At 51.8% G+C, this 14684-nt stretch overlaps 3 protein-coding genes across 6 annotated transcripts in view; 2 read left to right on the forward strand and 1 right to left on the reverse strand.

Moving 5' to 3' along the window:
* Positions 1–2676, forward strand: part of POMGNT1 (protein O-linked mannose N-acetylglucosaminyltransferase 1 (beta 1,2-)) — a 23732-nt gene extending 21056 nt beyond the window's left edge. For 3 of the 4 annotated variants that reach the window (XM_059882749.1, XM_015465996.3, XM_005204676.5), the window contains exons 18-22: positions 867–931; positions 1121–1165; positions 1395–1530; positions 1779–1888; positions 1988–2676. In XM_059882749.1, the coding sequence (XP_059738732.1) occupies positions 867–931; positions 1121–1165; positions 1395–1530; positions 1779–1888; positions 1988–2075 (444 nt within the window). In that variant the 3' untranslated portion in view covers positions 2076–2676. 4 annotated transcript variants of the gene reach the window in all.
* Positions 2677–4989: 2313 nt separating this feature from the next.
* TSPAN1 (tetraspanin 1) lies at positions 4990–10080 on the reverse strand. The gene is given in 8 exon segments (NM_001034270.1): positions 4990–5462; positions 5650–5733; positions 5836–5991; positions 6069–6167; positions 6268–6342; positions 6569–6775; positions 9431–9495; positions 9956–10080. Coding segments are annotated over 7 exon segments (726 nt in total). The 5' UTR covers positions 9488–9495; positions 9956–10080; the 3' UTR covers positions 4990–5414.
* A 3191-nt stretch (positions 10081–13271) lies between these two features.
* On the forward strand, positions 13272–13960 carry P3R3URF (PIK3R3 upstream open reading frame). Its single transcript, XM_024990154.2, has 2 exons — positions 13272–13588; positions 13815–13960. The coding sequence occupies exons 1-2, from the start codon at positions 13345–13347 to the stop codon at positions 13856–13858; spliced, it is 288 nt and encodes a 95-aa protein (XP_024845922.1). The 5' UTR covers positions 13272–13344; the 3' UTR covers positions 13859–13960.
* The last annotated feature ends 724 nt before the right edge of the window (positions 13961–14684 follow it).

Consider the following 14684-nt stretch of genomic DNA (forward strand, 5'->3'; position numbering starts at 1 on the left):
AGTTAGCCTTGGGAAATTGTTAGTAACTGCCTTTTGCATTAGTTTCTTTATTTGAGAAAGGAGGATAAAAATACCACCTACCTCATAGGGTTGTGAAGCTTAAAGAAGTTAGTATGCGTAATATGCTTTGGACTGTAAACATTATATAAGGGTCAGCTGGTATTATTTTTATTATTGCTATTCTTAGCACTAGACTGTGGGTGTGGGGAGGGTATTTCTGCTGCCACGCACTCGTCCAGCCCTGCAAATTGTGCTCTCTCCTATCCTTATAAGTGCTGAGGCTGAAGCCTCAGCCTGAAGTGAACAGGGAGGGCCCCAGTCCCCACCCCTTCATGGCTGTGTCCAAAAGGCCACTCCCCAGTTATAGCCAGGGAGACCTTGAGAAAACCCAGTGTGAAGGAATGGACAGCTTCCACTTTGGGACCTCTTAGAAGCCAAGAGGGCCTTCAGAGGCTGGTTACTATAAGACCCCCACTCATCTCTGAGAGGAACAGGGAGTGACCTCATTTCCCTCACCCTCAGCTCCTTAGTCATAAAGTTCCCTCCCTCCCAGTCCAACCTGTCGCTTTGCAGGCCTCATTCCCAGCTTCTGTGGCCTTAGAACAGCAGGCCCAGGGAGAACCGCTGGAGATAAGGACTAGCTCAGGGGCCAGTAGCATGAGATGCCAGTGTGAACTGTCTGGCAATGGTGGAGCCAGATTAAAGCTCGTAGCATACTGCCGAGAGGATGGGGAAGACGAGGAAATTAGAGAGGCTTTTATAGGTCTAGGACTTCATCTGTGGGTCTTGTGGGTGTGTGGTGGGTCTGCAGCAGGTGTAGGCCAGCCAAGATAAGGCCCTGCTTCTTACCTTCACATCCATTCCAGGAGGCCTACTTCAAGAAGCACAAGTTCAACACGGTTCCAGGTGTCCAGCTCAGGAACGTGGACAGGTAGAGGCTGCGGACAGCAAAGGGGAGGTCTAGGAGCCTTGATGACCAGTACTTGACAGGCCCTTTCCACCCTGGGGCTTGTGTATTTACCCCAGCCCTGTTGCCCCCGACCCACATGTGGTCCCTTAAGGGGCTACCCCTCCCCTGCACTGATTTCTCCCCCCCGACTCAGTTCTTCCTCTCCTTCAGTCTGAAGAAGGATGCTTATGAAGTGGAAGTTCACAGGCTGCTCAGGTATGGCTGAGGGCAGTGAGGGATGTGTCAGGGAGTGAGGAGATGTCACATACTGGGAGTCTTGGCCCCAGAGTTTGGAGTCCAGTGCAAAATGAAAACCAGGGTCCCTTGTTCAAAAATTATTAAGAAGTTCAAGATAGCCACAGTAGAGCATTAAAAGCAAGGGCCTGTGTGACACAGTCACGAGGTGGGCCTTGTCTTGGCCTTTCTCCCCCGCCCCCTGCTGCAGCGAAGCAGAGGTTCTGGACCACAGCAAGAACCCTTGTGAAGACTCTTTCCTGCCAGACACAGAGGGCCACACCTACGTGGCCTTTATCCGGATGGAGAAGGACGATGACTTCACCACCTGGACTCAGCTTGCCAAGGTGCTCCAATACCACACCTCCCCCAGGAATACCCCTCCCCAAGATACAGGGAGCCTTTCTGGACTCCTCTACTTCAGAACCTTCTCTTCATATTCTCAGAGCCTCTCTTCTAGCCCCTGTCACAAATTCATAGTCTTGAAGATGCTGTCTCTTGCAAATTGAGAAGGCTGCTGAGGAGGGTGGCGCTGCGGGCCCTCACCACAGCTCTCTGACCTATGCCTTTGTCGGCCCCCCTCCCCCACCCCCAGTGCCTCCGAATCTGGGACCTGGATGTGCGTGGCAACCACCGGGGCCTGTGGAGACTGTTTCGGAAGAAGAACCACTTCCTGGTGGTGGGGGTCCCAGCCTCCCCGTACTCGTGAGTGACCCTATCCTGTCCTGGGAAATGGAAGACTGATGGGATTAGGGGATGTAGCTAGTGACCGCTTCTCTGTCCACATTCCTATTCTCTTCTCAGGATGAAGAAGCCACCATCAATCACCCCAATTTTCTTGGAGTCACCCCCAAAGGAGGAGGGAGGCCCAGGAGCTGCAGAACAGACATGAGACCTCCTCCAGGAACCTGCAGGGCTGGGTACTGTGTACCCCCAGGCAGGCTAGCCCTTTACCCAATCCTGTAGGATTTTGTAGACACTGGCAGGGGCTGGGTCTGGTTTGTTTTTAACATGAGACTTAATTACTAACTCCCAGGGGAGGGTTCCTCTGCTCCAACACCCCTGTTCCTGAGTTGGAGGTCTATTTATTTACTTCCTTGTCGGGAAAGGGCAGGAGAGTACCTGGGAATCACTGGGATCCCTGGGCAGCCCATCCTGCCCTTTGCATACTCCCTCCTCCCAGGCCTGACTCAGAATCTAACATATTTATTGACTGTCCTGAGGACCTTGGAAACAGCTGAAGCCTGGAGGGCCTTGATTCTTTTTTTTTTTTTTTCTTGGACTGGGGTGCTGCCCTGAGGGTGGGGCAGGCTCTTACTCAGGAAACTGCTGTGCCCAACCCATGGACAGGCCCACCTGGGGCCCACCTGCTGATGCAGACTCACTCAGAGACCCTCAGACACTGAACCAGGCCTCTTCTCAGCCTCCTCTTTGTCCAGATTTCCAAAGCTGGATAAGGTGGTCATTGATTAAAAAAGGAGAAAAGCTCTGGGGATGTGTCTCGTGACTGTGTGTGTATGAGAGAGAGACACACACACACACACGGATGGGTGGGAGAGAGAATGGTGATGATAGATGGTGAGTTTTCTTTACTATCCTCCACAGGGTTATTTTCCACTTGGGCTTCCCTGTGGCTCAGCTGGTAAAGAATCCACCTCCAAAGTGGGAGACTTGGGTTCGATCCCTGGGTTGGGATGATCCCCTGGAGAAGGGAAAAGCTACCTACTCCAGTATTCTGGCCTGGAGAATTCCAGGGACTGTATAGTCCACGGGGTCACAAAGAGTCAGACACATCTGAGCGACTTTCACTAGTGCCTTTTGGCCACCAGGGGATGCCCGAGTCTCAAACTCCAAGATTTTTACTTAAGGTCCACCCTAGAACAACTGAGCCTGACCTTTGCCCGCTACTTGGGCCTGAACTCAGAGCAGCCACCCCACGCCCCGTTCCCACTGTTCAATTAACCATCCTACTGTTTCCTGCCAAGTTCATCTGGGCCAGAGGACCTGTCCCCAGAAATGGAGCAAGAGAGAGCAAAATGGAATAGGTGGGGATGAGGAGGTGATGGGGAGCAGGTGAGGATAGTGCATGTGGGAAGGAAGTGGGCAAGACAGAGCTGAATGTCCCTCATGCAGGAAGTGAGGAGTGCACTGCAGATGGAGACGCAAGAACAAGGATGCCTGTGGCCCTTAGGGTACTTTGTATACAGATTCCGTATCTGAGCGTTTTTCTGGGGAAAAGCTATCATTTTCATCAGATTCCTACCCAACCAGTGATCCAGAGAAGATGTAAATCATGCAAGCCTGCCAGAAGATGGAAGATATTATCCAGAGGAGTAGTTGATACAGCCCAAGGCATGGCAACTGGGGAATCTGTGAAGGACTTAAGTTCATGAAAGTGTGTATAGGACAGTTTGAGAAGGGGTCTGCCTGCAGAGCCCTTGTAAAGTGAGCTGGATGAGCTCCTTGTATGGAGCTTTTTGGCCAAGGAGGCAGGAACTGGCAGGAACTCCGCCCTGTCATCAGCTCTCTGCCCCTGCCTCTCCACTGGTGCCTGGAGCCCTGCTCAGTAATGGCAGGGATGGTATGTGGCTCCAGCATTTCTCGCCACCATGACGCCTTCAGTGTTTGCCGGAGGTAGAGATAGTGTTCGAGGTGCCACAAAAGCCAGGTTGAGGAGCAATTAACCTGTAATGAGGTGGACGAGGCCCGCCCAGGGCAAACAAATCCCTTGCAGCCTCTATGTATGCAACTGGGGGTTGGGCGGTATGAGGCATAGAAAGGTGGGATGGGTTCCGAGTACTCCACCTGCCCATTCCCCAGCAGACTCCTGATCTGGGCCGTGAAGACTAGCTCTTGGACCGTGTTGCACTGGCAAGGTTGCAGTTCTTTTTTGGACTCAGGGCAAGTGATGGTTCTGGCTTGTCCTAGTAAAGCCTGGGAAGAAGGATCGAAGGGTGAAAGGGAGGCAAGGGGGCCTGGTTTGCCAGGCTGGGCTTGGCTTGGAGGTAGACACCATACCCTCTGGCCACGGCCTCCCACCTTAGTGCTCTTTCTTCTGCAGCAGTGATCAGATGGTTGTCTGGGATGTTGTGACTTAAAAGTGAATCATGCCACCATGTCAGCCAGGACCCCACCTGGCTCTGGAGTCAGATGGGCTGGACCCAAATCCAGGCCCAGCTTTTCATAGGAGGTTGTGGGCCTGGAACAAGTCACTTGGGCTCTCTAGGCCCAGTTTCTGGAACATGGGGTAGTTAAGACTAAATAAGAGATCAGATCTATAGAGCACTGGGTGACCAAGAAAGAGAGTAAATGAAATTCTTTCTGATGTCCCCAAAGCAGGGACAGGTGTGGGGCTCTGCCTGCCTGGGAAGGGTAGGCAGCTTGGGTGCCCTGGTGGGGGCTTCTGGAGGGCTTCCCAGAACTTAAGGAATGACCCTCCTCCATTGCCCTGGCAGTATTTTTAGTCTCCCTGCCCCCTATTTGGGCACAAGCTTGTTATTTTCATAGTTTTCCAGTCCAGTGCCTCTACCCAGGAAGGGGTAGTTTCAGGCCAAAGTCCTCCCACATTATAGGGCTGCAGACTGGCTCAGCCCCTGCCACCTCCTTCAATGACCTCTTGGGCATTCTTGTTAAGCTCCCTTCCAAGTCTGCAATCCAAATGAAGGTGAGAAATAGCGGCCCGCCTCCATGCCACTTCCCTTCTGCTGCCTTCCCAGGAGCCACTGAGTCAACAACCCCACAGGCGTTTGAGGCCAGTGTAGACAAGTTTGAGGTCCCTCTCCCCAAGGATACACAGAGTCCAGATAAACATTTTAATGGGTTTATGAGTTCTGAAATGCCTTCTACACATCCGCTCTGTAACTGCTGATTTTGTATATGCTCATGCTATGGGCTGCCTTTCTCTAATCCCCCCTGTGGAGTACTGGGATCCCCAAGAGCACCCCCCCGCCTTGCTCTGAGAGGGTATCAAGTGTTTAAGGGACAGACTGGAGGAATGGGTAAGAGGATTGGCTACCTTAGGGGCTCTGGAATAGGAGGACCCCAAACCCACCAATAGAAGGAAATGTCAGGCTCCAGTTGAAGGGGGTGGTGTCCATTTGGCCCCGAGTCCAGAGGAACAAAGTTAGGTCAACTCCGGCCCAAGAGACACTGTTAGATCCTGTCCCCACCCTGATCATCGCCTCTTCACAGTTCTCATACGACAGCAGCAGTGGTGGAAGGAGAAGCCAACTTATTCCAGATTGCAGTACAGATACATGGACACAATCATGGCAGCCAGCTGGTGGGAAAGGAATAGGGAGAGATGAAGAGACATATCAGGGTCCTTAAACTGTAGTCCCCTGTCCCACCAGACACTGATCATGAAGCTTTGTTAGAAGTCTGTCTCTTCCAGAGAGGCCTCAGAGGTGGGTCAAGCAGCCCTGAACCAGGGTGGGGGATATCCTGCCCCAAGCTCCTCTCCTTACCTCCAAGCCCCCAATTCCGGCTGCCACACCACCCACAGTGACTGCATTGGTTCGGATGTCATACAGAAGCTGTTTGAAGCATCCCTTGGGGGAGGGGAGAGAGCATCTATAGTCAGCAGCTGCTCCCATTCTCATTCAGCACCCTGAGGTCGTTAAAGCATCCCAACCTCCTAGGCCAACCTTTACCTGTACACTCATGTTATGGGCGGTGAAATTGTTGCAGGGTTCCATGAACGAGTTATTGACACTGTCATAGCAACAGTATGGGGGAAAGGTACCGTTCTTTCTTACATAGGGTGACCCCTCAAAATCTGTGTAGTTGGTGAAGCCACAGCACTTAAGCTGGAGATGAAGAGAAGATGATCAGAGGGGCCTTGCTTATTTCTCCCCACCCCCAAGTCTCCCTCAGCCCACCTTACCCCTGCCATGGTGGAGTTCCACACTTGAGTGAAGTCTTTTTGGGAACCGTACTCTTTTTTGATATTAGGCACCACCACCGCCGTCAGGAAGTTCTCAGCCTGGGTGCGGAAGGCCAGTGTTTACAGCCTGGTGGGGAGGGTGTGGCCCTCTCTCAGGGCTTACCCAGTGGTACCCCTTTGCCTCATCCCTGTTCCTCACCAATGTAGTATACACTAAGGCGACCACAGCAGCTGCAACCTCAGCAATGAAGATGAGGAGGAGGATGAAGAAGAACTGAGTGGAGAACAGGGATCTGAGTTTTAGGGAGAGAGAGCCTCTCATGCCTTCCTTACCCTAATCGTGCTCTGCCCTCCCACCCCACCATGAAAACAAGGCAGGGGCCCCGTTTGCTGAGACCCTTGGAATCCAGAGCAGGGTTTGGGGATCCCCAGGGCCTAGTGTCAAGGGTGAGGGGACCCTGGGCTTTGGTCATGGGCCTGTGGAGCTGGGTTTGACACACCGTCATGAGGGCACACTTGCTCTCAGTTTGGGCACCGTAGCAGCCCAGGAAACCAAGAGCGAAGAGCACAGCACCGGCTGCAATGAGGAAGTAGCCCACGTTGACGAACTGCATGGCACTGGATGACATCGGCCCAAAGATCTTCACAAAGGATGGTCCATCAACCGACACCCAGATGCCCACTGCCAACAGGGCTGCACCACATAGCTGGGGACAGAGAGGCAGACTTTGAAAGAGTGCTGTCAGGCAGCTCCCTATCACACAGCTCAGTTAGGAAGATGGGAGATGAGAAACTTTCCCATTTATTGGGTATGGAGTCCAAAAACTCATCCTGTAGGGAGTTGTGACTCATCTTTAGAGCTAAAAAGATGGGAGCTGGGACATCTGCAGTCAGCAGCAGGCTGCACATCTAGGCAGATGTAAATGGGACCAGGGATTCCAGAAATAGCCATGGTGTGGGGGAGGGGCAAAGCTTTCCCTTACCACTGCCAGGGTCCTGCCACATAGCTTGAAGTGCAAACAAGCAGGTGAACACCTGCCCCTCCCCCCCACCCCCCACCCCCGGCCAGCAGCCACCTCCCCCCCATTTGGCTTCTGGGTTATAGGTGCCTGGAACACCTTGGTTCTCTGATAGGCAGAAAGAGGAGGGTGGTAGCATTGAGCAGGTTCAACAGTCACTATAGCAACAGAGGTGTGGCTGAGGTTTAACACCTGCTTCCAACCTTGGAGAGGGCAATGGTAAGAAGGGACACCCACCCTAAGGCCCCCCATTTGGGTCTCTTCCAGGACCAGCTTAGACCTCTCCTTGCCACACAAGTGGAAATTGAGGCACCAGAGATGGAGTACAGCCAGAGCTCTGAGAGGCTCTACCCCACCTCAGAGGTGATCCTGAGGCCAAGACTGGAAAGGAGGGCCCTGCCCAGTTCCCACAGCTCTTAGAGCAAAGCCTCGCTGACCCAGTGCTTCAGTGGATGAATCAGCCTGACACCACCCAGGTGTCCAGTCCCCACTTTCCGGCTATGGAAACTGAGGCTGGAACCAGGAGCGAGGTGGCAGGTTGTGGGTGGATCCCAGGCATGTTTGCCCAAGGACACAAGACTGGGCTTCTAGCCTGTGGGGTCAGATTTCAAGGAGTCGGAGGCCAGCCCTGCCCAGTCTGGCAAGGCCTGGGCAACAGAGGCCAGAAACCAAACCGGATTTGCCTTTAACCCCCTTGGGCCAGAACCCCTGTGCTCCAGATCCCTGCAATCCTGCTGCCTTCTTCAGATACAGGGATAAAGGCTAGTTCCCTGAAAGGAGAAGAAGCCCAAGGCACAGGCCACACCATCAACAGAGACTGTCCTCACCCCTAGCCCAATTCCTCCAAATTCACCTACACTTCATGTCTCCACTTCCTCATCCTTTGCTCACTCTCACCCAGTCTCCTGTGGCTTTGAGGTCTCTGGTGACAACCTGTGCTCAGCCATGGGTGTATCCTCCTTGACTTTCTGACACCTTGCTCTCCTGCTTTGCTTCCTTATGCTCTTTCTCTATTTGCTTCCTGGTAGCCTTTCCTCGGAGAAGGCAATGGCACCCCACTCCAGTACTCTTGCCTGGAAAATCCCATGGATGGAGGAGCCTGGTAGGCTGCAGTCCATGGGGTCGCTAGGAGTCGGACATGACTGAGCGATTTCACTTTCCCTTTTCACTTTCATGCATTGGAAAAGGAAATGGCAACCCACTCCAGTGTTCTTGCTTGGAGAATCCCAGGGACGGGGGAGCCTTGGTGGGCTGCCATCTCTGGGGTCGCACAGAGTCGGACACGACTGAAGCGACTTAGCAGCAGCAGCAGCAGCCTTTTCTCTGTTTATCCCTTACAAATTGAGTTTCCTGGAGTTCACTCTCCCTGTGTGTGCTCACCCTACCCATGGCTTCAATGACCACCTACGGGCACATGACTTCCAAATATCCTGAGCTGCAAGTCCACTGGGTACATGGCTGCTGATGAAGTACCCACCAGGTTTGCTCTCAGCAGAGAGGAGATGTGGTCATCATCTCCAAGACCTCTGTCTTGCTTGCCCCTTCCTCCATCCTCAGCCACCATCCAAGGGCTTTGTCCTTTGTTCATGTTGTCTATTTCTCCCCAATTTTACCACCATCTCTAGATTCATGCCTCATTGCTCAGCTTCCTCAAACATGCCCTATATAGTCTGTTCCTGGTTTTCTGAACAATATCTGATTTCATTGCCTCTGGGCCTTTTTGCATGCTTTACCAACCCCCTCACTATGTGCAAATTCCTAGCCTCAGCTATTTCCTTCTAGAAGTCTTCTCTGACTAGGCAGGGTTCAAGCCCCTTCAATGCACCCTGTGATCAGACCACACATACTGTGGAAAACTGGTTGCCTATCTGGCCTGTTGGACCCGAGATCCCTGAGGGCACAGAGTCTTAGGCAGTGTTTGTTGAAAAAATACAACAAATTCCGCTTGCAGCTGAAACTCTTACTCTCATATCTCCGGACCTTCTCGGCTTTTGGCTCCCCACCATACACAGGCCACTGAATTTCCTTCCACGCTAGGTGATCTTGGGCAAACCCCTGCCCCTCCCTGAGGCCCTAGCCTGTTAGCCTACCCTGCCCTGCTCTAAACCTGAAACTTCCTGGAAGGAGAGGATGCCCCTAAACTTCTCCACCCCAAGTTGTGTGGCAGCTAGTTTGCTCCTGGAGCCAAGACTCAGTCTTCGGGGAGACTTCCACATCTCATCATCAGGGGAAACTTTCAGGAAGAGTGGACATAGCAATCTCTTATTCCCCAGTTGGGGCTCTACTCAGGTTAAGACCCACTCCTGTAGGGAACCCTAAATAACCCATAACCCCCATACTTACAAAGATGAGCATATTGAAGAGGATCATCATGACCTTAATGAAGTTGAAGCACCCCATGGTGGCTCCTGGGAGGCAGACATGTGGGAATTAGGATCTCGCTCCCTGACCGCTTCCCCCAGCCTGGACTGACATACCAGACTCCAGCATCCTGGACTCACATAATTACCAAGCTTCTCCTGCCTCTGGACTCTGATGTCTCTGGACTCTGAAGCGTCAGGACTTTCCCCAGTTCCCATCCTGATACCCCTAACCCTCTGTACTGCCCAGGCCCTCTACTAACACCTGACACTTTGAAATTCTAACATCCCACGTGCGTCCATCCCACAGGCACCCTGAGCCTGATTCCCCCACTTCAGGGTCACTCCATGTCCTTACCTGGCTCCTGCTTATCCTGGACTTTCCACTCCCCCCACCCCAAACCAATCCTAGGCTCTTCCAGGACCCTCCCCGTGGCCCTCCCAGCTCCCCAAACCTGTTTCCAGATTGCTCTCTTTTCACAGGAGAGTCTCTATCCTATGCCATCACCTGGTCAGGGGTCCTGGTAGTAAGTTCTGTAAGAGGGATCTGCTGAGGCTCCAGAGAGGACCACAGCTCCAGGAGAACTGCCACTGAGTGGGCAAGCGGGAGACAGCGCGGGCTCTCACGGCACTGCTCACCTGTGGGCGGGGCAGGAGCTTTAAAGGCTCCTTCTGCCCGCCCACCCCCCGCCCCCCCGCACCCGGTCGGCCTGCCCCTGCTGCCCCCTGCTGCTTGCCGCTCCCTCCCCACAGCTCCAGCAGCCTCTGGCCTCCGCCTGGCAACCCAACCACAGCAACGCCCCTCCTGATCTGAGTAAGACAGCTAGCTGTCTGTGGCTGAGGTGAGCGCCCCCCAGAACCGTGTGCCTTCCACAGCAAGGCACAGCTGCTTCCTAACCTGCACCTGCCGAGATGGCCGGACACATCCCACATGCTCGCAGGTACACACACCTGCCCAGGCTGTGTATTCACACCCACATACACACATCAACTCCTCCTAGTGCTCTCGAATGCACACTTGCACAGGCACACACACCTGTGAACTCTGTGTGGGCTGACTCCTAGCAACAATCCAGAGCAACATCTGAGGTGCATACTGAAACGCTCATACACACACACACACACACACACACACACACACACAAACTCATGCAGGCCTGCCCACACATGCTTTCAAGGAAGTGACCCAGGCTTGGCATTTTCTTCCCCTCCTCTGAGAGGCAAACAAACGACTCTTCCTTTTTCTCCCTCCAGGAAACTTCAACCCATCTTTTCCCTCCCTGAGTCTTTCCTCCCTCTCCTCCCTCCCCACACTTTTTCTCTCCTCAGTCCTCTTAGCATTCTGTATACACCCCTCCCTTCCTGCCAGCAGAGGGCACCATGGTCCCACAAAAGCACTGCCCTCCCCTGAAAGTTCTTCAGCTCTGTTATACCCATCTTCACGAGTCCTTTCCCGGCTGCTGATGTTGAGCTGCTGGGAAAGTTCTGGCTTTTAAGTCACTCAGGCCAAGTGCTCCAATCCTGGTTCTGTTGCTTATTAGCTGTGTGACCCTGGGGGCATTTCTTAGGCTTGAGTTTGAGCCTCTATTTCCTGGTCTGTATAACACAATAGTTACAGGGTTTTAAGATGAGATTAAAAATGAGATTTTTCTTCCCATTCTGGGACATAAACGAATGACCACAGAGTGAAAAGTTCAGAACAAGGAGAGTCACAGCCAGAGGGGGTGTGGGGTGGAAGATTTTTAATTTGTTTTTATAATGGGAGGAGGCAGCTGAAGAGACAGGAAAGAGAGGAAGGCTGTTAACATGAATATTTGTACAGATCATGTTTTCAATGTGTAACTTATATCGTAGGCTTTTTTTTTTACCTTTCACAATAATCCTATAAGATTCTCTTTTCATCTGCTTTTTGAATATGGGGAAAGAGAGATACAGAAAGTTAAGTGCACATTTCTGAATGAATGAATAAATGCAGAATGTGCTGTGTGGTCAGTTGCTCAGTTGTATCCAACTGTTTGTGACCCCCTGGGTTGTAGCCCACCGGGCTCCTCTGTCCTTGGGATTCTCCAGGCAAGAATACTGGAGTGGGTTGCCATTTCCTCCTCCAGGGGATCTTCCCAACCCAGGGATTGAACCCAGTGTCTCCTGCAAAGACAGGCGGATTCTTTACCACTGAGCCACTTGGGAAGCTTTGACTGCAGAAGAGCAGGAGTTAAATGTCTGGGCTTTGGACCTTGGCCATCCCAGATTTGAATCCTTGCCTGCCTCTAGTTGTGTGACTTCACTCAGCTAAGCCTCGGTTTCCTTGTACAGTCTGTTTTCATCGTTCATGGATTTCACATCTGTGAATTTACCCACTCATAAAATGACCTGTAAGTCCAGAGCACACTCACGGCATTTTAGTGGTCATTCATGTACACATGTAGAGCAGCAAAAAAATTCAAGTTGTCCAACACGCTTGTTCTCAGATGAGGTTGAACAAGGGGATGCTCTGCTTTCTTGTTTCGACTCTCATAAACAAGTGTTCTTTTTGTGGCCTACTTGTTGTCTGTCACTTTTTTGCACTTATGTGCTTTTTGTTGGTGATTTTGCTATTAAATACCCCCCTCTAGCATAACACTGAAGTGCTCTTTAGTGTTCCTAAGTACAAGAAGACTGTCATGTGCCTTATGAAGAAAATACTTGTGTTGGATAAACTTTATTCAGGTACGTGTTATAGTGCTATTGGCTACGAATTCAATGTTAATGACATCAATATATTTTAAATGAAGCACCTTTAATAGAAACACACATAAATTAGGTTATTGGTGAGTTGACAAGATATTGTGACCAGAGCTTGGTATGAATCTAATCCTGTATTTCTCCTGAAAGCACTGGCTAAATATTTGCTAATACCATGATTGTGGTGACTTTATTGGAACATAACTACCACAAATAATGAAATTAGAAGACGTTTGCTCCTTGGAAGAAAAATTATGACCAACCTAGACAGCATATTAAAAAGCAGAGACATTGCTTTGTCAACAAAGGTCTGTCTAGTCAAAGCTATGGCTTTTACATAAGTCATGTGTGGATGTGAGAGTTGGACTATAAAGAAAGCTGAGCACCGAAGAATTAATGCTTTTGAACTGTGGTGTTGGAGAAGACTCTTGAGAGTCCCTTGGACTACAAGGAGATCCAACCAGTCCATCCTAAAGGAAATCAGTCCTGAATATTCATTGGAAGTACTGATGCTAAAGCTGAAACTCCAATAATTTGGCCATCTGATGCAAAGAACTGACTCATTGGAAAAGACCCTGATGCTGGGAAAGATTGAAGGCAGGAGGAGAAGGGGATGACAGAGGATGAGATGGTTGGATGGCATCACCGACTCAATGGACATGAGTTTGAGTAAACTCTGGGAGTTGGAGAGCGAGGCCTGGCGTGCTGCAGTTCATGGAGTCACAAAGAGTTGGACACGACTGAGCGATTGAATTGAACTGAACCACAAATAATGATAATCGACTGTATGTGAAATAGGAATAATGATAGAATCTCCTTGTTGTGGGGTTGTTGTGGGATTAGATGAGGTAATGTTTGTGAAGGACTTGGCACCATATTTGGCACATAGTAAGTGCTCAGTAAACAATGTTAATATTATTAACATTGGATGAGTGAAAAGGTGAGGGAGTGAATTTTTTACTCAGAGTTCCTTTCCCAAGGGGCTAAACTGAAGTTTTCTGTCTCTGGGGCTGGATCCCTGGAGGGAATTGTGACGGAGTCAAACCCTTAGGGAGGGGCTGGGCACCAGGCTCTGTAATAAAGAGCATCACCCCTACACAAGCTCTGTATGTCACAGAAGCCGCGTTGCCCTGGCCAGTAGCACCATCAGGCACCTTACAGAAGCTCACTGCACCCATGGGGCCTTCTCAGCTTGTCCGTGCCCCTCGGCCCCGGGGCTTAATTTCCCCTTACCGCAGGCCAGGCGTGGGTTGGCCTCGGGCCCGCTTTCCCAAGATGTTCAAGTGTAGCCGCAGAAGGTACCGGCAGAAACGGCAAGGCCCAGCTGGCACCACTGTAACCACCAATCTTGCCAGTGTGGCCACGGATATCAACGACACCCAAACTGCCACCACCAGGGTGTTGATCCTTGCACCGCAAGGTAGGCTGAGGGCCTGAGCCCGGGTAGGGTGGGGTGGGGTGGGGGAGAAGAACAGGGCCACTGAAGTCCTACCCACATGAGCCCTGTGCAGGCACTCTAGCACCCCAGAGTCTGAGCGCCGTAATGGAGGAGGACGTGTTAGCTGAAGTGGACGGCTTGGGGAAATGGGAGAGTCTAAGAGCAGTGGAGCTTCCTCACACTGTTTTCCTCTCCCTTCTCTCCTCAGTTCTCAGACACCTCTGTCAACCTGGCAGCTTTCTGATCCTCTGAAACATCCAGAAACTAGTCCAGAAGCTTGGCTGCCTCCGGACCTTCATCTCCTCAGGGCCACGAGTGGTGAATAGCAGACAAATACAGTCCTTTCTGCTCCAACTGCTTTCCTCCACTCCCAGGTGCTTCCAGCTGACTATGGAGGGTATGAGGGCAGGGCTAGGGCTGAATGCTCCCAGGGACAGGCTTCAGCAGCAGCAGCAGGCATCACAGGAAGACATTGGAAGGACAGAACAAGGTCAGCAACACATACCATCTTTGGCCTCAGCTTTTGCTCTGGCCTGTGAGGTGGGGGTCCTTCCTGCCTTGCACTCCCATCAGAACAGGGAAAAGGGTCTCCATAGACATATTGGAAGGTATAGGGACCTGGGTCACTGGGGAGAAGGGTAGAGGCATAAATCAGAAAAAGATGGCATGAAAGACAGATTGCACTGCTCCAGCGTAATGAGTGTCTGAGTGTGAGATGTATGTGCCTCTGTGTGCCTGTGAGGGTTAGTGTGAGTGAGACAGAGAGAATGGAGTTTGAAGCAGACGTGGCTGAGTGTGCCTTTGAGATGAGTGTGTCTCTGTGGCCAGCTGTGTGTCAAGGTGTGTGTGTGTGTGAGGGTATGAATAGGCCAGGGAGGCAGTCATCTGCTCCACCAGGAGGGGGATGGGGTCACCCAGAAGTAGGAAAGGGTTAGCTTCCAAGGGGGTGCACCACCCTCAGCCCCCACAGCCGTTCTCTGAGGTCGGTATTTTCCCGGACTAACAGCTGAGCTGGGGCGTTTGGGGGTGGGGCGAGACTGAGTGAGCGTCCAGGAAGGGGGAGGGTGCTAAGCACTCA

Source organism: Bos taurus, chromosome 3 (genome assembly GCF_002263795.3).
Source record: "Bos taurus isolate L1 Dominette 01449 registration number 42190680 breed Hereford chromosome 3, ARS-UCD2.0, whole genome shotgun sequence".
NCBI lineage: Eukaryota > Metazoa > Chordata > Mammalia > Artiodactyla > Bovidae > Bos > Bos taurus.